Here is a 22581-nt window from a genome sequence, read left to right as displayed (position 1 = left end):
CACTGAACATACACATACACATCGAATAGGACCCTCTCCATGACTACTCCAGTAATCCGAATCTGCTGTGAGACCATCTAGGCCCGTTGCCTATTGTTGTTCAATAAAGAACCATGAGTAATTTTGCACAACGTTGCCTCCGTCTGATCCCTGGATACAGCTGTTACCACCACGGGCTTGGTGAAGGTAAGCGCGTGTCCAGCGACACATTTTTTTTAAAAAAATGCGGCATTTTTTCCGAATCTGTCGATTTTTCGTTCGACCACGCCCCCAATTTCTGTCGCGTGCATGGCGGCGCCGATGCGCCACAATCCGATCGCGTGCGCTAAAAAAACCCGGGGCAATTCAGGAAAAATCGGCGCAAATCGGAAATATTGGGGTAACACGTCGGGAAAACGTGAATCAGGCCCTTAGTAAATGACCCCCATTGTGTCTTTCATAGTTGAGGTTCTATCTATGATGTCAATTACAGGCCGCTCTTATCTTTTTTAAGTGGGAGAACTTGTACAATTGGTGGCTACTAAATACTTCCCCCCCCCCCACTGTATGTGAGGATGTGCCTGCTACTTTCAAACTAGCACCAAAGCCCATTCAATGGCCCACTCCCAGTATAACTTCCCGACCTGCGAGTTGTGGAACTGCTGTGATCGACCAATGTGATATATGTGACAATGTTAATGTATATATATAAAAAAAAAGTGTCTTTGCAGCTTGGACATGTATTTATTATGTTTTTGTGTTGCGGTTTCACTTTGTCCGACATTTTTTAATACTGTGCACCTAAGGGGGCCTGGTAGAGCCTGTTCCTATTTCGCACCACATTTATTACTGAGATGCGACAAAAACTGACTGGATCCAACACTATTAAATAATAATGCGCAGCTTGCACAAAGAAAGTGCAAACTAAAACTAATGCGCAGTGCACCAGGTTTACTATATCTGGGCTAATGTTCTCATCAGTGACGGTCCTGTAAATTGCAAGCGACTGATGAAGCACCAGTGGTCTTTCTTAAAGGGGTTGTCCAAGGGTATAAAAAAACCCTTGCTTGCCGGGATAGGACGAGTTAAAAAAATAAACATGCACTTACCTCTTATGTCCAGCGCTGTGATCTCTCCAGTCTGTGCCCCATCTAAACAAACAAGGGCACAGAAGTCGCGCTGCATTCGGCTTCCAGAAGGCCGCCTCACACCCATTCCTATTCCCAGCGCTGTATCATGCGGGGTGGGTGGCCGCGGTTTCCATGCCCCTGTTTGTTTATAGAGGCACAGACTGGAGAGATGGCAGTGCTGGATGACAGGAGGGACCGCAAAGGTAAGTACATGTTTATTTGTTTTAAACCAACCCATCCTAGCCACTCAAATGGTTTTTTAAAAACCTTTTGACAACCCTTTAAGTATAGCTCGGAAGAACTTCTGTAATGTCCAGTGATCCCTCTCCAGAAGACAACCGCTTCGAGAAGACCCCCAAAAAGATTTTTTTTTCCAGTGGGCACATTTTTCCCCCATTATACCCTGCGGAGGCTGCCCAAAGAGGTTTCACTGTATTCTCCTTATAGACCATTCTGACATCTTCAGAGAGTGAATGCAGTGACTGTAGCTCGGTACTTACCTGCTCGAGCCTCTGCTGTCTCTTTAACAGCTCCTGTTCGAAAGGCGACTGCATCTTCTTGCTCTCCTCCTCCTGTCTCTTCTGTTGGATGATCTTGTCTCTCCTCCGATTTTCCAACACTCTCTGGAGCTCTGGTTTCTTGTCAATGCTCAAACCTCTGCAAACAACAGATATTGTTAGTCACCCGCATCAAAGAGAGATAACTACACATTGGGGCTCATTTACTAAAGGTCCGTCGGACGAATTTTTCGGTGGTTTCGGCGGTTAACGCTAAATTGCCCCGGGATTTTGGGTTCGGATTTTGCTGCATCGGCGCCAGCTTGCACGCGACAGAAATCGGGAGGGGGGGCAGGCCGTCGGACAACCCCACGGATTCGGACAACGCACAGGATTTGACACGCACTTGCAAACATCGGGAAGAAGCAGGTGAACTCCAGCGGATCTCGGTGGGGTAGCGACAGATGCCGGAACGTGGGCGCACAATCTTAGTGAATCGAGGCAGACCTGAATCCTCGTCAGACAACGCACCGCGGGATCGCGACAGGACTGGGTAAGTAAATCTGCCCCATAATATCAGTGAGAGGCGTAATAACACAAATCACCAGCACTTATCAGAATGACATTATGACTGAGCTTTACAATATTTGTACTCAGTGACCTGAAGCTCTTCTGTAGATGTAATACACATGGTGCCACTAGGGGGCACAACGACACCACAGAGATACAAATAGCAATGGATGGAGGCTGAAGTGTATGTAGCGTGTAATCACAGCTCTGTCTATCTCCTATTGATGGTGATTTTCTTTTTTGTTGGAGTCTTTCTTAGGATAATGATTCATCCTAAGCACTTGATATGAACTTTGAAGAAAACACAGATAAAGCAGAGCAGAGATTGCCTCATGACTGATGTGATGTGTGGTTTTCTACAAGACTGCGGCTAAACCTCATGGATTCCCCTTCTCCTGCCTACACACTTCAGATAGCTGTCAGGTAAAAATATGTTTAGGCGACAGCTATTCCTTCTGACCACCCATATATGTGCAGGCTAGGCAGAGTGTGCATGTGTTCTTAAAGGGAACCTGTCACCAGATTTTACCCCATTAAACCACTTGCCCCCTCAGTTGGTGGATGACATATCTTTTCTAGAATTCCTTCTTTTATGTGAAATCTCACACGTTTACCTATAAAAAATGTGCTCCAGACAGGCTCTGCCTCATCATAAGTGCCTACAATGCCATTCTATTTCTGTTTGTTAAAGGGGTATTCCAGGAATCAGCATAATTCATATACAAAAAATTATAAACTAATATGTAATTAGTTGTTATTTTATTTTGCTCCCCTTTGCAGAAAAACGTTGTGGACATACAATATAATGAAGAATTAAAATGCTACTGGCCCTTTAATCAGTGCACCGCTGGTCACATGTCCACATCATCAAATAGCGATCCTGGAAACTACAGACCCGTAAGCCTAACTGCTGTGGTGGGGAAAATATTTGAGGGGTTTATTAGAGATGCTATCCTGGAGTATCTCACTGTGCACAACCTTATAACCCAGTGTCAGCATGGGTTTATGAGAGATCGGTCCTGTCAGACTAATCTGATTGGTTTCTACGAGGAGGTAAGTTCAAGACTGGATCTGGGGGACGCTGTGGATGTTGTATATCTGGACTTCTCAAAGGCATTTGACACCGTGCCACATAAAAGGTTGGTATATAAAATGAGACTGCTGGGAATAGGAGAAAATCTGTGTATCTGGGTAAGTAATTGGCTTAGTGATAGAAAACAGAGGGTGGTCATTAATGGCACATTCTCAGATTGGGTTGATGTTACCAGTGGAGTGCCACAGGGGTCAGTATTGGGGCCACTTCTTTTTAATATTTTTATTAATGACCTTGTAGTGGGTTTACACAGTCAAGTTTCAATATTTGCAGAGGATACTAAGCTGTGTAAAGTAATAAATACTGAGGTCGATAGTTTAGCATTACAGAGGGATTTGTGAAAGCTTGAGGGATGGGCAGAGAAATGGTTGATGAGGTTTAATGTAGATAAATGTAAAGTTATGCACTTGGGCCATGGAAACAAAAAGTATAATTATGTTCTAAACGGTCAATTAATTAGTAAAACTGAAGCTGAAAAGGACTTGGGCGTATTGGTGGATGGTAAACTTAATTTTAGTAACCAGAGCCAGGCGGCTGCTGCTAAAGCAAATAAAATAATGGGATGTATCAAGAGAGGAATAGATTCTCATGATAAAGACATAGTTTTGCCCTTATACAAATCCCTGGTCAGACCACACATGGAATATTGTGTACAGTTTTGGGCACCAGTGTATAAAAAGGATATAGTAGAGCTGGAACGGGTGCAGAGGAGAGCAACCAGGATTATTAGGGGAATGGGGGGACTAGAATACAATGACAGATTACAAAATTTGGGATTATTCAGTTTAGAAAAAAGACGACTGAGGGGAGACCTCATTACAATGTACAAATACCTGAACGGACAGTACAAGGATCTCTCCAAAGATCTTTTTATACCTAGGCCTGTGACCAGGACAAGGGGGCATCCTCTACGCCTAGAGGAGAGGCGATTCTACCATCACCATAGACAAAGGTTCTTTACTGTAAGAGCAGTGAGACTATGGAACGCTCTGCCGCAGGAGGTTGTTATGGCGGACTCTATGTACATGTTCAAGAGAGGCCTGGATGACTTTCTGGAGAGAAAAAATATCACGGGTTATGGGGATAAAACATTTATTTAATTCTTAAAGGTTGGACTTGATGGACTTGCGTCTCCTTCCAGCCTTATATACTATGATACTATGATACTATGATACATGTCCTGCACTTGCCTGGGCAGGTCATGTGATCATCACTATGTTTGGCTGTAGTCGGTTGGTTGCAGTGCAACCAGTACGGCCAGTGTTGTGGGGAGACCCATCTCAGTGTGGTAATGTGCAGTGATGGCAGTTATCATTACTATGGTAATAGAGCAAGACAGTCTGTTACACAATCACTGGGAGCAGACCATAAGAGGAGGAGGGGTTACTGCAAACTGAGGGATCATGGGAGATGTAGTTGTAGATAGTGGCCATCTTGGAGATAACTCCACCTACTTTAGAAAGCCCATAAACTTTTGTGGATCATAAAAGTAAACCATTTAAGCTCAGTTTTGTGATTAATGAAACTGAGTTTTTGTTGTAGTTATTTATAGCATTATGGGTTTTTGTATCTACCTTCATATACCTGGAATACCCCTGTAATGTCTAATATTTCCATATATCCAATGAAACCTTAAATGTACAAAATCCCCTCTTCATGTGAAAGTGAGAAGTGAAGAGTCATATTTTGCCTGAAAGGAGTCAGACAGAGAGGATGGAGGAGGAACATCATTTTAGACACCTACTGTATATATTTTGTCCTATCGTCACCAGAACTGGGGTTATGAGATTCTTGATATTTGGAGATACTGGAGTTAAAAAAAAAGTTGGCAAAGTTCAGATTCCCAACTTTGCTATTACCTGCCTATATCTCCAGTTGTGTAGATGTTAGCTGATGCAAATTAAAAAAAAAAATTCTCTTCTTTAATCTGATCTCATAACCACGCTTCTGCTTTCATGTCGCTTTGATGCATATTTCTTTTTAGATTGAGTTTTAAGATGTTTTTGATTGACCTGGCCATCTGCAGGGTCTTTTTGTGTTTCTTCATGACTTGATATGAGTGGCCTGACATGTCCACTACATTATACAGAGATGTATGATGACCAAACCTAATCAGTATGCAGCAAGCGCCCCCTAGTGGCGTCTCTAGCCAGTCAAAATCAGTTTCTACAATAAATCTTTTGGGCTGCCCCCTCCTTCTATAAAACTTCACATTTCACCCATTCACGTTTCCCTCCAGTGTGCTTGCAGAGAACAATGTATAATGTTATTACAATGAGCTGATAATAAATTAAATATAAATAATAATAATATATTTTAGTTATATAAATCAAATGTGTGGTGATCATGAGATTTGTGGGTTTGTGGCAATATCCCTACCATCCTTTATATCACTATACGAGTTAACAAATATACAATACAATAGAGATACAAAACAATCAGCAGGTGATACTATAACAGTCAATGAATGGAAGATAAATTGCAGTTTCTTAGGACTATACTCTATGCCTGTGTTCACACCACGCTGTGTATTATTGCTGCCATTGGGTCTGACTGTGGCAGTGTGAGCGGGGTGTAATGCATACTATATGAGGGCTGAGCCTCGTCTCTCCGCCGCTGTTAAACGTGAGTATAAAGGTTACTTGTCGGACAGGATTCCCTGGTGACCTTGTCGTCAGACTTCTCCCTGACTTGTAAATGGAGAGTGATACTGAGCTGACAGCCGCTGTTCTGGGACAGAAGATACTCTGTAAAGATTCTGGATTCAAGGGCAAATTCAAGGAAAGAAACAGTGCCCTTCTTATTACCAGTAACCTAATAGTCACACGCCCTCAATCTGCCAGACCAGCAGATATTCCAGATTACTGGAAGTTATATATATATTATATATATATATATACACGTTCTATGAATTCATCCAAGAGGTTTTCAGCCCTGATGGTACAGTATATACTACACATGCAAAAGATGGAAATGTACATAAAGATGTTGGTATTACAGAAGCTCAATGCTGCCCCTGGAATACTGAAATAACTTCTTGGGGCTAATTTTTGTTGGACTGTTCACCTTTTTTGGGGGCTTAAACTGATTGCACAGGTATTTAACGAGTTTCTGGGATTGTGTCGCACACGATCCTTTTTTGGCACAGCTGCACTGACTTCCATGCAACACAAATTGGGGGGGCCAGCTGTCGGACGATTCGATTGATTCAAATTGAGCGCGGGATTTAACTTTCAAATTGTGTCACAAGCCCAGGCAATTACATGCACCACTAAAAATAGGGTGAACTCTGTCGGACCTGAGCGGGGAAGCGACACATGCAGGATATCGAGCGCACCATCTTAGTGAATCGCGGCACAGGGCATTATAGTTTGACAATGCACTTTCACTGAGCTCCAGGGACAAAGTAAGTAAATGTGCCCCATTGGCTTTATTCTGTAATGAGACAAAACTTGCTACTGGGACCACGCTTATGGGGGGACCCCAACTGCATGCGGTGAATGGGGTTCATTACACAAGTTTGGGTCTGAAGCCCTAAAGATCAGCTATTTTTACCCTATAGTCTGTAAGTTTAATATACGATACGTGCTGCTATGTGCCACTCAAAGTAAAACCGAAGCTTGCTGTTGGTTCCTTTTGTAGTGATAATGGGGGGGCATTTATTATTGACTTTCCACCAGAAAACTGGCGATTTATGTCTATTTTTTGCCTTTTGGGAATCTGACACTTTTATGGGTGCTATTTTTGGTACAAAAAAGCTGGTCTATTTAATTCTAATTAACCTTAATGAATGGGGATTTAGGCTACACCATTTTCAGTTGTGCGCCAATTCATTAACCACACGCACCACAATCTAACATCCCTGTGAAAATTATAGCAAGATTTGTCCAATAAAAACAACTGCCCCACAATTGATAAATGCCCCACTATGCTTACTTAGGGCCACCTAAAGCTAAACTAGATTTTATCATCTCTCAAAGAGGGAAAAAAACATACTGGACATCTCTGCATTCCACTGAGAATGTGACACACAGTAACAGGCTTCAATGTATGCGAAACGTATCGGCTGCAGAGTAAAAACAACTAAATAAACTAAATAAGCACAATGCAATAATAATAATAAATATTAAAGAATTTTCAAACATTAAGGAAAGCTGTACCTCCGATGGTTCATGAGCAGTTCTCGATGGAGCTCCTGGTGACTTCTAGAAGCTTTTACCGGATTCAACAGTTTCTTGGGTTTGATAAGTTCAGTGTTTGATTCCAGATAGTCAGGATGAGCCAAAATACTTCCTAAATCAGGGGGTTCCCTCTGTATATCAGAATACATGGAAGCTGAAAGTAGAATGTAGATGTTAATGAAATACTTCACAACCTGGGAGACTATAGATATTGATAGCCTATTAAAATGATTGTAGCAATGTTGTATCCAAATACAAATATCAAAAAGTATAATTTACAGTGTTTGATTATTAGCTATTTTTCTATACTAAAAGGGATACTCCAGGAGGTACAGCAATTTCAGGTCAACGAGGGTCTGACTCCTAGCATCAGCTACTTTCAGCAGGAGCACTGTACAAAAGGATGCTCATCTCCTTAGTATAGTGGCTGGGAACGGTACTGCAATTTCCTTTAACTTAAATGGGAGTGAGCTTAAATTAAATTGACCATTAAAATCCATTATGATACACCAAGGGAACTTATTTATAGATCCAGGAACTGTGACTGGGTTAATCTTCTTATATTTGTTATCCACAACCTCCTTAATTCTAAAATCAAATTTGAAAATTATGCTAATGAGTCAGAAAGGCTATGGGTGTGTTTACCAGAGCTCCTCCATGCTGAAAATTGATAGGCTGTTACGTTCTAAAGTAGCACTCCCCCCCCCCTTCCACCATGTGCTCACTGCTGCTGAGATTACAGGAAGCGCAGGGTGAGGGGAGGGGCTGCGACCTGCTGCTGCACAGTGTAACAGCACTGTGAAGCCAGGGTTCTGATAGTAGATTTCCTTTAAATGGACACTGTTACCTGATTTGACCCCATTAAACTACCAGCTCCCTTAGGTAGTGTATGAAATCTCCTTTCTAGAATTCCATGTTTTATCTTAAATCTTCTCACTTTCCCCATAAAACATATAGGGTGTTTTTTTTAACATTAGGCAACTCCTTGGGTCAGTTCTATGTCTATTTTTGGAGCTCTCCCGCCCATTCGTTTCATTAAAGTGTCTTTGGCCCTTTTACAATCTTATGATCAACTTTCTGTCTAGAATTTTTTTTTTTTAAGTCCCAAAAAAGTCTCAAAATGCATCAAAACAACCCAACACAAACAGCAGCAAGGACTGGAGTAACTGTGAGACTTTTTATGGGGTGTTTTGCAAAAGTCCCAAGTCATGAATGTGGCTTTGCACAGTGTTGCACCAGCAGTAGTTCTATGTTTACCCCAGATTAATGAAGAGGTGTAAATAGTCCTGTGAGACTTTTCAGTAGTGAAAAGTCTGAAAAATGTGCATTTTTTAGCCTTTTTTAGGCCAAAATAAAGGAAAAACAATGATTAATATCCCCCATATTCTCTAATGTCACATGAAACAGAAAAGAGAGGGGTCAATTTTGGTTGAGACGAGTCAGATTTAGAGGCTGCAGGTGGAGTCTCAATTCAAACACCCCCATCTTGGACTCTAAAGTACCTAAAGCCATGCTTGGTCTCATATTAAATATAATAATCTCATCCTTCAGAATGCATACATTGTGTGATACATAACTAGTGATGCAGGCAGTTTAAAATTGTAGGAAATGTGAGCTGCAAATAAATATCCAGTTCTATTTATTTTACTCACTGTATCTGTTCTGTAGCTCACAGTTCTGAAATTACACTTCGCCTGCAGCCTCTATACCTGACTAATCTCAGGCAAAATATGACTCTTCTCTGCTCAGCTGACCAGAGAGGGTGCCAGGATTCTGAGCCGCTTGCCAATCTGATATCGTTGACCTCTCCAAAAGATAGATCATATACAGAAAACTTATGGAGCAACCCTTTAAATCCGTCAAAAATACGCATTATAGCTGCTGAAAATCAGAGACTGGGGATGTATCATAGTATAAATGAAAATAAAGTCAAATAAAACAAAAGTATATCAAGTCCAAACTGTAATCCTACAGTGCTGAGCTATAGATATTACATAGATGCCACATTATCTACAACCTGGTGCTATTTTCGGTAAGAAAAGTGCAAAGCTACGACCAGTTTTAGATGTTTGGCACTAATGGAAAGTGTTAGGAACAGGTTTTGCAGAGGAATTAACAGCAAAGTAACAGCAAAGTTAATTCCCCAAGAATTTGATCTCTACGTGAAGTCGGTCAGGTGCTCAAATATTCTAGACCAAAAGGCCCTCCAGGGCCTAGCAATGTATAAATGGAATTAGCATACATCCACAGAGATCTATAACAGGACACATCAATCCCTGGTTAATATTAACCTCGTGGCATAGATCGGGGCTGTGTGCGAGACAAGAGGAAGAGAAACTTGTAGAAATAAGCAATGGACGACGTGAGAGATAATAAGGCAAGAAAAATGACACATAAAAGTATAAGAAGAAAAATAAAAAGAGATGTAAAGATGACGCAGGAGGCGGCGATGAAAGGTCACATGACTCATGAAGATTAGAATCTGGAGTAACTTTTCCCAAGATTATCAATCTGACCACTGATACCTCCAATGATCACGGAATTGGGGGTCCTACAAGCCCGCCAATGTGAATTAGAGTGCACCTTTGTTACATGTAATTCTATGGAAGTGTCTTCCATAGCCATTGCCCTATCTCTACCCTAGACCACCAGGGATACAGATATGAATCTATTCTCTGCTCCAGATTTTAACTTAATAATAATTCTTTATTTATACAGCGCACACAGATTACGCAGCACTGCACAAAGTTTGACAAATTGGTGCCTGTCCCCATGGGGCTCACAATCTTATCAACCTACCAGTATGTTTTGGAGTGTGGGAGAAAACCGGAGGAAAACACGCAAACACAGAGAGAACATACAAACTCTTTGCAGATGTTGACCTGGGTGGGATTCAAACCCAGGACTCCAGTGCTGCAAGGCAGAAGTGCTACCCACTCAGCCACCCTCTAGATTCACAGTACACAAAATAAGTAAACTTTGATTCTACCCAATGCCACCAGAAATGTGGATCTAAACACATTTACTAAAGGCCGTGCGCCAGTTTTCTGTTGGACTTTGCACATTCTTTTAGGTGTAAACTGCTTGCACAGGTATTTAAGAAGTGTCTGCGCCACATTTGTGTCACACGCGACCGTTTTGTGGCGCGGCTGCACTATTCTTCATGCAACACATATTAGGGGTTGTTCCGGTGCTCATTCGGACCATGCATAGTTAACATGCATAGTCAGACAGAGTTGTGTTGCACACCCCATGTTAAAGGTGCACCAAAAAAAAAGTGGTGCGCTCTGTTGGAGCAGTGCAGGGAGCATCAGATTCATGAAGAACGTGGGACAGAAATCCTGCATCTGGCGCCCCCCTGCGCACTACACAGGCAACTGCACATAGCTCAGACTGCACTGTTCTTAGCAAATGTGCCCCATTCACTCTCCTAAACCACAAGGGGCGCTAGCGCTGAATCCTTCACCATACCAGCTATAGAGATGGGTGATTCTATAACAATAATTAGGCACAGTATCGAATCCAAATCTTTTCCGATTTGTTTTGGATCATAATGGAAGTCTAACGGATCTCTTAAATGAATTCAGTAGACTTTTTATGGTTTCCTTCAGTATCCATTTATATCACTTTCCTTAGGCTCCTGTTATTACCGTTTTAGTGAAAATTAAGGAATTTGTAAAAATTAACAAAACAAGATAGGAGCCTATTAAGAACAAATTCTCTGTGGTTACGCACTAATTTCCAGGACAACTGGCGTCACATTGGTTGGATTGAATAGATTTGGACCCAAAGCAAATCTTCTGAAACAAACGGAATCTTTGATGACTCGCTCATCTCTATCCAGTAGTGATCTTAACAAGGATGATGTAAAACTATTTATTTGGAAACTATACACACGGATGATGCTGTGCGTCTGGCAGCTCTAGTGCAGTGATGGCAAACCTTTTAGTCACTGAGTGCCCAAACTACAACCAAAACCCACATATTTTTCGCAAAGTGCCAATGCGACAATTTAAGCAGTAACTTATGACTTCCTGCTCTTTCAGAGGTTTAAATTGTATAGGCACCTGAAGACACCAATACAGTAGAAAGGAGAAGAGGTTTAGATTATCATTGTAGCTTCCTTCTAGGGTGCTGTACTGCCTGGGACTGCAAGAGGCCTTGAGTCCTGTCTGGGGAACCCTGCCCTGGGGTGATGGCAAGGGTGCCCATATAGAGGGCTCTGAGTGCCACCTCTGGCACCCGTGCCATAGGTTCGCCACCACTGCTCTAGTGTAATAATTTAGTTGTACAGTAACATTTATATGATACTTTTCCAGGTTGCCGAGCTCAAAGGAAACAATGTAAAAACCTGCAAAGCCTTTTATGGTGGCTCATAAACCCCCTCCCAATATATTATAGGGCATACTGTGTCTCACAATGAGACAAATTTTGGGTTCACCTTTACACTTGAGTATAAAAATGTTACTCCTGGTCTTCCAGTGTCCTCTATTTGAGGTGTCAAATTTGCCCACGACAGAGAAGTCACAAGTCCGAACGGCCTTTAATTTGTTGTGATGCATAAATCATCATCCCCTTTATAACCTGAAACTGTATTTGCCTGCAAAGCAAGAGTCATCCGATATGTCTAAGACACAGCAAAACAGAATACTTAGGGGAAGCCAAAGGCCGTTACTAAAGACACCTAATCCCATTACTTATTAAAAGCATCCAATGGATTGTGCTCCAACAACACGGTTATTATACATTTCATTTTCCATTTGGGTAACACACATGAATAATGTAGGGTGCAGCCAGAGAGGAAGACACCTACAGCGCAAACTTTTATATATGGGACCTGCAAATATAGATTTACAATCATTACTATCCTATAAAGGGAACCTGTCACCTAAAGACAGGTTACAGAAGCTTTTTACACCTGGATTGCAAAGATGCCTTTCTGCCTTCTCTAAGCATTTGCATTACAATATAAGAGTGTGTTATAACTTTCCTGGCATCCTGAAAGAATCCTCTATGTAGTCCCAGGGGTTGGGCTTTGGTTTGGATGCATTTAAATCAAAACAAGTGACTTGTCTGTGCTGAAAATACCTCAGCTCTCAGCCCCCACCTTTGTGCTCCTGTGCTCCTCCCTCCTGCTCCTTCACAGGAACAGAGGTCACAGCCTGGTGAGCTGACATCAGTGGGGGAGGGAGAAGCTGTACAGGAGCACAAAGGTGGGGGCTGAGAGCTGAAAGTGAGGAGCACAGACATGCCATGTGTTGTTTTTCAAAATGCAGCCAAACCAAAGCCCAACCCCTGCGACTAAACAGACGATTCTGTCAGGGTGAAAGGTAAGTTATAACACACAATTATATTGTAATGCAAATGCTTAGAGAAGGCAGAAAGGCATTTTTGCCAAGCAGGTGTGATGGTTTTCTACAACCTGTCTTAAGTGAAAATGAGGTCCCTGGTGACAGGTTCCCATTAAGTCATGACCACGGATATGCAGTAGATTTCTATAACATTTTCCTCCCTGAAAGAAATTTGAATCCCCTAGTTATGTTTACACAATAAAGATTATTTTTTTAACCCCCTTACATTAGGCTACATTCACACTGCCGCATGGGGGACGTATAACGGCCGTATATACGTCGGCCGTATATACGTCGGCCGAATGTAGCCTAAAATTGTAAAGTAAGGGGGTTAAAAAAATAATCTTTATTGTGTAAACATAACTAGGGGATTCAAATTTCTTTCCCATTGCCATAAAGTGCAATGGGCGCACGGTGCCCCCAAGGGAGCGGTATGGTGTGCTCATGTGGACATTTCCTATCTTTTCATGGCATACCGCGCCGTGCCTCATGTACCCCTATGGAGAGGGGTGGGGGTGAGCAGCACTCACCTCCTCCTCCTCTCCCTGCGCGCTGCCATGTGCACGCAACTGTCTGAATCCAGCCTTACCAAGTGTTATTGCTGTTTTAGCTCCTATCACTCAGTGATGGTCAGTGTAAGATTCCAGAGTGCAGGGGCAGGGACTCTCTAAGAAGACACTTCATGATCCCTCTGTGCTATGAGATGCTGGCTGCTGACAATGTGCTTAAATTATCAGGATACAGGTTTATATACACTTTTATTTAGCTTCTAAACATTCTACTAATATCTGACATAGAAAACGAGAGAGGATGAGACCCATAAGATGAATATAAAACACAATGACACTCTCAGCTCTCCTAACTTACCTATAACACACAGAGTCAGCTCTGCTATATTCCTCCCTCCCGGATAAAGTTCATATCATTCATATCAGGACAGTATCAATCTAGTTAGGTGGTTAATATGGCCATAGGCCCCCTGGCTACTGCCCATATTATAATCCATTATTGGGACCATGTGCAATTGCGATACATGGAGGTACGGGGTCCACCAGGAAAAAAGCGTCTTTTTTAAGTGTCTTGCTGTTCTCTTAGTCAAAATCCTCTAGTGAGAGAGATTCTCCAATATAACAGCCCCTTATAACCCTTATAGGGCAAGTAAATTGGGTGCCAGGTTAACCACTGAGTATATTTCAAATATAGCCCCTAATCTCATATCACCCTACAATGTACAGATATCCAAAATCACATTTCCCAGCATTTTAACTAAAGGTCAAAAAAAGTATAAGGAAAAGTCTAAATTATTCATGGTGTTTATGCTTAGGTACAATAGTAGAATTTCCAGTATTCGGGTAAAAGCTTACAATACACTATACCCTCCCGGAGACGATGATATTGACTGGACGCCCCCTGCCCCATTGTAATGTAATATCTAAATAACTTCAGCAGAATGGAGATAGAGACCCTCCATATAATCTCCGCGGTGGTTAAAGTTCCCCACAACAGAGGATCTTTGTTTGACAACAATAGTTAAGACATTTGTATTCCTCCAGCCACCGGCGTATGGTGTAATCCAGATTCCTTAAGACCTAGCGTCCAGGCTCAAAGAAAAAGTTTTTTCTTTCCTCATTTTCAATGGTCTGAGTGAATCTGTCAGAGACGAGGGAGCTTGGCCATGTATAAAGAAGCAAGCCGTATGGTGAAGAAAAGAGTCTGGCCCAATGCCAAGATGAAGAGAGAACAATTCTCATGGGACTCAATGAGCACATTGGTTCTGCCCGCTCTATGCACTGAATGGCTACAGACCATAAGGACGGACGCTTGCATGGAGGAGGCTTACTAATGTGCAGGGTAATTGGACAAAGACCTCAACACACTGGTCCAAACTAGTCAACTCTTGAGGCTGACGTCATCCGTATTTAGTTTACAAGTTAATTTCTCTACAGTCACCATATACACAGTAGAGTCACATTTAAAGGGGTTTTACGGTGATGCCAGAGGTTGCGCCAATTAATGGTATACCTTAAAGCAGCCACGTTACTAGAGACAGTAATAGTCTTTATTATAATACTCTATAGAGAGGTTTCTAGACATCCTCTGTGCAGGGAGGGGGATGAGATAAGATGTCACACCTTATCATCATCTATATAGATAACAGACCAATATATATATATATAGACCAATGTAATGATAGGTCAGTGTTATCTATATACAGGTCATTGTACAGGGAGGAGGAGATAAGCTGTGACATCATCTATTGTCAGTAGTGATGTAATGATGGGTCAGTGTTGTCTATATAGAGGTCATTGTACAGGGAGGGGGAGGAGATAAGCTGTGACATCATCTATTGTCAGTAGTGATGTAATCAAGTGTCAGTGTTAAATAGAGGTAAAATAAGACTTAGTGGCCAGAGCAAAAAGTGTAGAATGTTATACTTATTAATTAATATAAATATCAACATGGAAATAAATAAATCTTAAAAAATATGTTTAACACAAAATCTTGGTTTAGGTCTTCTCACAATCTTATATCGACCCCTTATGGAGAGAAAGATAAATGAGATAAAATGATCTTTATACTGAATATATAAAGCAGGGACCTATTAATTTTCCGGGGCCCCTGATGTGCCCTGAAGCAGGTCTCAGCAGGGCCGCATCCAGCAACTTCATTGACCTCAATAAGGAAAACTAATAATGTGCTAATTTTACATGGCCTACTATACATGGCCTCAAAACAAACCCCCTGCTGGGATGTTTTATAGGGCTCCTATGCAGTCATATGGGTGTGGGGCTCTGAGTTGGGATCCGGGCCTAGCTCAAGAACAGATGGATGCTAGTCCTCATCACCATGACTACACCATACTACTATCCACATAACCACTGATATCTAAAATCTGATATCTCTGTCTTTGTACAACAAGTCTCGGTGGAGAGATAATTGAAATCTGATTATCCCACAATGAAATATGTGTCATGGTGATTTCCAGGGTTGTATAATGCCTCGTTATGCAAATGTAGTTAATATAAAGTAAATATGAATTACAGAGATGGAAGCAGGCGTCCTGGCGAGGAATATCAGTCCATGGAGCTGGCAGGGATGGCGCTGACAAAATGAACATTTGGCTGGATGTGCACAGATGGTAATGTTAGCGCGGAGAGGAGGGGGAGGGCAGGAGAGATGATATAAGTGGGATCCACTACAGTTACAGTCCAGTGATAAGCAAAATCAACCAAAATTATATAATAAAACTGCTTCCGTCTCTCAGCGGTGAAGTCCTTATTTTACCCCCTTTACAATGATCTACTCTCCATGTTAAAGGTCTGTGGGTGTCAATGACTATGTTCACACTCCTGATCTGTTGCAGAGATTTCTGCAATTAAAAATCTGTTTTATGATTCTGAATTTGAGTTTTCTCCAGTGTTTTGCATTGTTTCTGCAGATTCAGAGAATTCATATAGGGAATGCCAAGACCCCTGTTCTTGGATCAATTGGGTTTCCAATGGTCAGAGCCAAACGATCCAACATTTCTTCTGCCATGGATAACCCACTTAATATTACTGTATGATAATATTATGATGCATCTGCAATGCATGAACATAGGAAGTCACAAGGACTGACTCTTCTCATTGGAGGGAGCTCCATCCAAAGCCCCTCATCACTAAGTAGAGTACAGTCCCATAGAAGTGGATGGAGTAATAGTAGAGAATTAATAGAGGGAATTCCAAGACCCCTGTTTTTGGATTAATGGGGTTTCCAATGGTCAGAACCAAGCGATCAAACATTCCTTCTGCAATGGATAACCCACTTAATATTTCCGTATAAACTACGCCCTCATGCACACAACTGATCTAGCTGACAAAATTGGCGGACAAATCACAGCCCCCATAGGGGTCTATGGCATCTAGTTATGGTGTAGTGAGCGCTATGTATCTCACTGAACCTGACTGGTGCCTAGGGCCGGCGCCAACACTGGGCAAGTGCCAGTGCCCAGAGCTGCTGGGGGTCCCACATCAGGCTGTCCATAAGGAATCCATTGGGGTGATATCTAATGAATTCATAGGGTATAAGAGGGCTTAAATAAAATAACCATGAAGGGGCTGTTTGGGATGATAAACTAGGGAATATTTTAGGGAACAGGAGACTGTTGTAGTTTCTGAATTTCGAATGCTGCCATGTGAGTTCACTGCAAAGGCGCCCACTGAGGCTCTGTCGCCCAGGGGCCTACTGAAACCTGGAGCTGACCCTGCTGGTGCCCACCACACAAAATATTTTACTTTTTTACAGTGGTGGCCGCTGTATGGAGAAGGTAGGCATTTGTGTGTAAGAGGCCTACATTAGTGGTGCTATCTGCTGCCAGGAAACTATCACTGCTTTGCAATGTCAGCTTACAGCAGATCAGCTCCCATTAATTTGAAAGAAATCTAAGCTGCAGTGACTTGATTCAGCCACTACACAGATAATGGCGCGGTCTGCTTCCTGTCCCATACTCTGTTTATCAGATGCTTTGATGAGCCGATCTATGTGGGGGATAATAGTTGCATCCCCACCATTCTGATATTACTTATTAATATTAATGATCTGTCGGAGAGGTCATCAATAATTTTAGCCTGGAAAATCCCTTTAAGATGGGGACTTGATCTCTTGCAGTGGAGCTGTTGTGCCGGATTTAATGTCATTATACTGGAGATTTCTCCCTCTAGTATCATTTCTGCATATAGGGTTAACACAACTGACTGCATGACATTTCGGCAGCACTTCTCAGCTCATCACGCTGTTTACATAATTGCTAGTAAGTGAAGAAGAGCGTCCTCCTCCTCCTCCTCATTCTTCTATCAAGAGAATGGCAGAATTCACACTGAGGGACAAATTCACAAGTTGCAGTTAAATCGATGATAATGTCAATCATGTTCATTTATTTCGGCAGACTTACCCTGATTTTTATTTCTAAATACACAACCCATCTATTCCTCTTCCAGAAACCTCTCTGTGTCATCCAGACCAAAATGTTTATGCACAGACAGTAAGCAATGCCCATAGATGCTAAACAAAAAGGGAAGATGGAGGGCCATAGTCAACAAGTGCAAAAAATGATTGCAAGAAGCCCAAACTGGATGAATACTTTTGCCATAAAAAGTTTGTAGAAAAATGAAAAATATGAAAATATAAAAATGGAATAGCGCCACACCTGGCCATATCATGACCCTAGTATTGAAGCTTGGTAATATTCTGTCCGATGCGGCTGTCTGGTCTTCATTTTCTAATTCTGTACATTCCCTTTAGGGGAAGACTAAAAACACTTTTGACTGTGCATGTTTGGCCCCTGTAATCTGTTTAGTAATACATTTTAGTGTTTTGTTAGTGGGGATGAGACTGTGAAAAGTAGATTCTAAGAGTGTTGCTTGTTGTCAAAAGTCACTGCTGTAGTATTCAACCAGAAGCCATGAGCTGCTTAGAAATCTAAAAGCACAGCAGAATAAGGACACTTCCTAAGTGCTTGAAGTCTATCTACAATCCTGGAATATAGAGGCATTTTTTATAGCAAAGTCCTGCCACTACTATTAACTCACACACAGTTATGGTAACAGATTTCTAGATCCATTACCTAACACTCTGCTGATAGATCTAATGTTGGAAGAATTCCCCACTACACACACTATTAAAATCTTGAGCAAGCCAAACAAAATCCAATTGGAATGTTGTCCCGTTACTGTAGTTATAGGTGTAGAACAAAGTGAAATTTTTGGCAGCAGTTGCGATGGTCACGTCCATAGACCTCTCCAATGCAATTCTTTGAGGATAGACATCAAGCTACTTTGGCTGCCATGAAACGTGAAGACTAAGTCAGCACCAAACTGTAGACTATTAATAAGCATCAATTGTTTGCCAGTTCTTTGCTTTGTTATTGATGATCAAAAAATGACACTGTGGATGGAGAACATACGGCTCTCCAGATGTATCCAGACAAGAAGTCCCTGAAGGCAACAATACCCTGACAGATGCTCGCTTATCAGATGACTTTCATTTATGTGCACAAAATCCGCAGAGACTTGTAGCTCCCCAATCTAGACCAACTTCTGCCAAACATTAAAATCTTGATCCTCTCCTTACCCAAGACTTCTTTACCATGTCTACGAGATGTGGAGAGACGGTGGTCCACTGCACTCCATCTTGGAAACACAATTTAAACCATGATTTTTTATGCCACCAATAACCTTGGCACATTTTTATTTGCCCTTTCATGGTTGATATTGGTCAATTAACCTGGATACTGTCTACACGGTGGTGATGCAGAATATTGCAGCCTTGTCTTATTTAAATCAGTGATGTAAAGTAGATTTACTATGCTTTGTCGCTGCCGTGCAGGTGGGTGTACCTTCAAGGCCTCTTTACACAGATAATCAGGGTCAGAGCCGCGACAAACTAATACTTATGCCTTCTTAAAAAATAATAATTCATTTATGTATATAGCGCACACAGATTACACAGCGCTGCACAGAACTTGCCAAATTGGTCCCTGTCCCCAATGGGGCTCACAATCTAATCAACCTACCAGTATGTTTTGGCATGTGGGAGGAAACCGGAGGACCCAGAGGAAACCCAGGCAAACATGGAGAGAACATACAAACTCTTTCCAGATGTTGACCCTGGGACTTGATCCCAGGTCCCCGGCGGTGCAAGGCTGTAATGCTAACTACTAAGCCATAGGCCATCAATATTGTGATCCATTTAATGTAAAGTATGGCTCTGACCTCTGGGGCCTTCACCTATTTGTAAAACACTGGTCCCGAGGACCTGATGTGTCGATTGTATCGGCAGGTGAAAGAGGAGGTAAAGAAGGAAGAGAAAAATCAATTATGTGAATTTGGGCCTGGACAAGGGGCAAAGGGCTCAGGGCATCATTATGTAATGGGGTAACTATAAAAGGGATGTTCCATGTTTAAAAATGATACACTGTACTGATATTTGCAGATTCCCACTTTACCCAATCATGTGAAAAAGAGTCCTCTTCCCCGTTACAAAGGTGGAAAGGAATCTCGTTTTTCTGATGGCAACTAAGGATGACATGGGGAAACTTCCGAATCCTCTACTTTGGGAATGAGCTTAGATTGTGCTATCGCTATGTGCATTTCACGTTCTATGATAGTCTATAGTAGCAACAGAAATATACAGGCGGTCCCCTACTTAAGAACACCTGACTTACATATGACCCCTAGTTACAAACGGACCTCTGGATTTTGGTAATTTACTGTACTTTAGCCTTAGGCTACAATAAACAGATTTAACAGTTATCAATGGTGCCTATAATTAAGATTCATTGTTTATCCTGGTTCTTATGACAATCCAACATTTTTAAAATCCAATTGTCACAGAGACCAAAATAATTTTGACTGGGGTTACAATAATAAGGTATACGGTTCCGACTTACATACAAACTCAACTTAAGAACAAATCTACAGAACCTATGTTATATGTAACCCGGGGACAGTCTGTAATCCATACATTTTTAGTTAGAATTTTCTTTTAGGCTGGCCACTCAGACTCCATTAAGATGCATGCTTATCTGAAATAAATAAAAGGATCAGACATGCTGAAATTCCATATGTACACTCCTTACTACCCCAACAGCCGGTGGCGTAACTAGAAGCTGATGGGCCCCAGTGCAAAATCTGTGCCAGGCCCCCGAATATAATAAATGGTGTATAGTAATAGTCTTCTCATATGGGAAAGTGACACCATAAGGGCCCCCTAAACCTCTTGGGTCCCGGGTGCGATCGCAACCTCTGCACCCCTCAAGTTACACCCCTGCCAACAGCAGCAATCAAAATAGCATTAGAAACCCCCCAATAAAGATATGTCTTACTATATATCACATAAAAATCAGCAGGATTCTTACTTTTTAACTACAAAAGTCAAGTGACACTCAAGACGTATCAGCAATTTTCATGTAAAAGTCAACATCAGCCATATTCATATTAATATATCACAGTTTTGATAAGTAGAATATCTAAGCCTCCAATCTTCTCCGCTCATAGAGAGATGTAAACAGTGACCAACCACACCTAAAAGTCTAATACTTTCCTGGCAGGAACTTCAAGTTTACTTTTCATGTTCTCGATAGCGTAAGAAAGAATGACTGGTATGTGACTTGGAAAAAGGTAATTAAGATGTTGATTTAAAGAACTCGCCCGGTAAGGAATGTCAGATCTGGCGGCATATAGTAGTAACGGGCAAGGGCGGATGGGCTACTTCACTCTAGGGATCAGTGGTGAATCCACCAAGATATGTCAGAAGACAGCTAAGACTCTGTTCACACTCAGTTATTGGCTTCCATCATTGGGACACGTCAAGAAGGTTTTCCAGTCTATACTTCTACTGGAAAGTTGTGCATACAGTACAGTAAGCCACTGTAAATATGGAATGGCTTCCTTTACAGAGTTGGAAAAGACAAGAGCGGCACTCACCAGCTCCATAAAAGTTTCTGTGTTCTAATATAAGTAAAAGCATAACATGATGTAAATAACACAGTACGTCATCTAGTAGGTTAAAGGGATTCTCTCAGCTCCCAAGTCATTAATGTGCTATACATATGGCCTTGTAGGGGAAGTGTCCTGCTACTCTTTCTTTAGAAAATTTGTACCTGAGTGAAGAGAAATCATACTTTTTATTTATGCAAATTAGCTGTTTGGTGCATTAAAGGGCGTGACTATAAGATAAAAGGGATATTCTCATCTGGGCATTTAGTTTCATTAATCTGCCATATATATACACATTTCTTCATTTAGATGTTGTTGAAAATAATGGATAATTTCTCATAAATGTAGTCATATGGTCCCTTAGAAAACAAGACTGTGTACTTGGATACAGCCACCTCTGCTGGAGGGATTGCACAAAGAAACAAAAAGTTTTTGTATATGAAATGTCGGGGGGGGGGGGTTACTACATGTAGCACAGCTGTCCCGTGGTAATGAACGTTGAGTCCAGGTGATTGGGCAGGACTCAATAGCGCATGTCTGGCCACTACTGCCATAATGTGAGGTGGTCGTATCTGAGGAAACTATCTCGTTTCTAAAGGGACACCATAACTACATTCATGAGAAATTATCTTCACACAGGAACATTTTTTTTTATATAACATCCAATTGAAGAAATGTTTACATATGGCAAATGAATTAAATTAAATGTAAATGCCCAGATGGGAATACCCCCTTTAAGTACACCCTACGTTGCCTAGTTTTACTGAACTGTGCCTCCCACTTTCAAGTCTTGATTGAATGTGCACTTAATTTTGTGGGTAAGAGATGGTTCACCAGCCCTTGTGACTATGCCCATGTTCTCACATTACCAAGAATAATGATTTCCCTGGAAAGGTTATAATGCAGGACAATTCACCTAAACAGCCATATGTTTACATCTTACCCAGGAGATGACAGGCTCCTATTATATAGCCAACAGGATCTATTGTAAAAACGTATACGCAGCAACATACTGGGGCAGATTTATCAAGCTGTCTGAAAGTCAGAATATTTCTAGTTGCCCATTGCAACCAATCACAGCTCCCCTTATATTCATGAGCTGTGATTGGTTGCCATGGGCAACTAGAAATATTCTGACTTTCAGACAGCTTGATAAATCTGCCCCAGTATGTTGCTGCATATACGTTTTTACAATGGATCCTGTTGGCTATATAATAGAAGCCTGTCAGCTTGATAAATCTGCCCCACTGTGTACTGTGTTTCCCCAAATTTAGATTTAGGATATCCCTGATGGATGGAGCCATAA

General features: G+C 41.6%; 1 protein-coding gene across 4 annotated transcripts in view; it reads right to left on the bottom strand.

Annotated features, from left to right (window-relative positions):
- Window positions 1–22581, bottom strand: part of FAM107A (family with sequence similarity 107 member A) — a 104786-nt gene that overhangs the window by 20840 nt on the left and 61365 nt on the right. For all 4 annotated transcript variants that reach the window (XM_072128793.1, XM_072128791.1, XM_072128794.1 and 1 more), the window contains 2 exons: window positions 7430–7604; window positions 1610–1766 (listed from right to left, as the gene is read on the bottom strand). In XM_072128793.1, coding sequence (XP_071984894.1) covers window positions 1610–1766; window positions 7430–7604 — 332 coding nt within the window. The remainder of the gene's footprint in view (window positions 1–1609; window positions 1767–7429; window positions 7605–22581) is intronic.

This window comes from Engystomops pustulosus, chromosome 10 (assembly GCF_040894005.1).
Source record: "Engystomops pustulosus chromosome 10, aEngPut4.maternal, whole genome shotgun sequence".
Classification (NCBI taxonomy): domain Eukaryota; kingdom Metazoa; phylum Chordata; class Amphibia; order Anura; family Leptodactylidae; genus Engystomops; species Engystomops pustulosus.
Note: the sequence above shows the minus strand (reverse complement) of the source record. Positions and strands in the feature narration are given on the sequence as shown.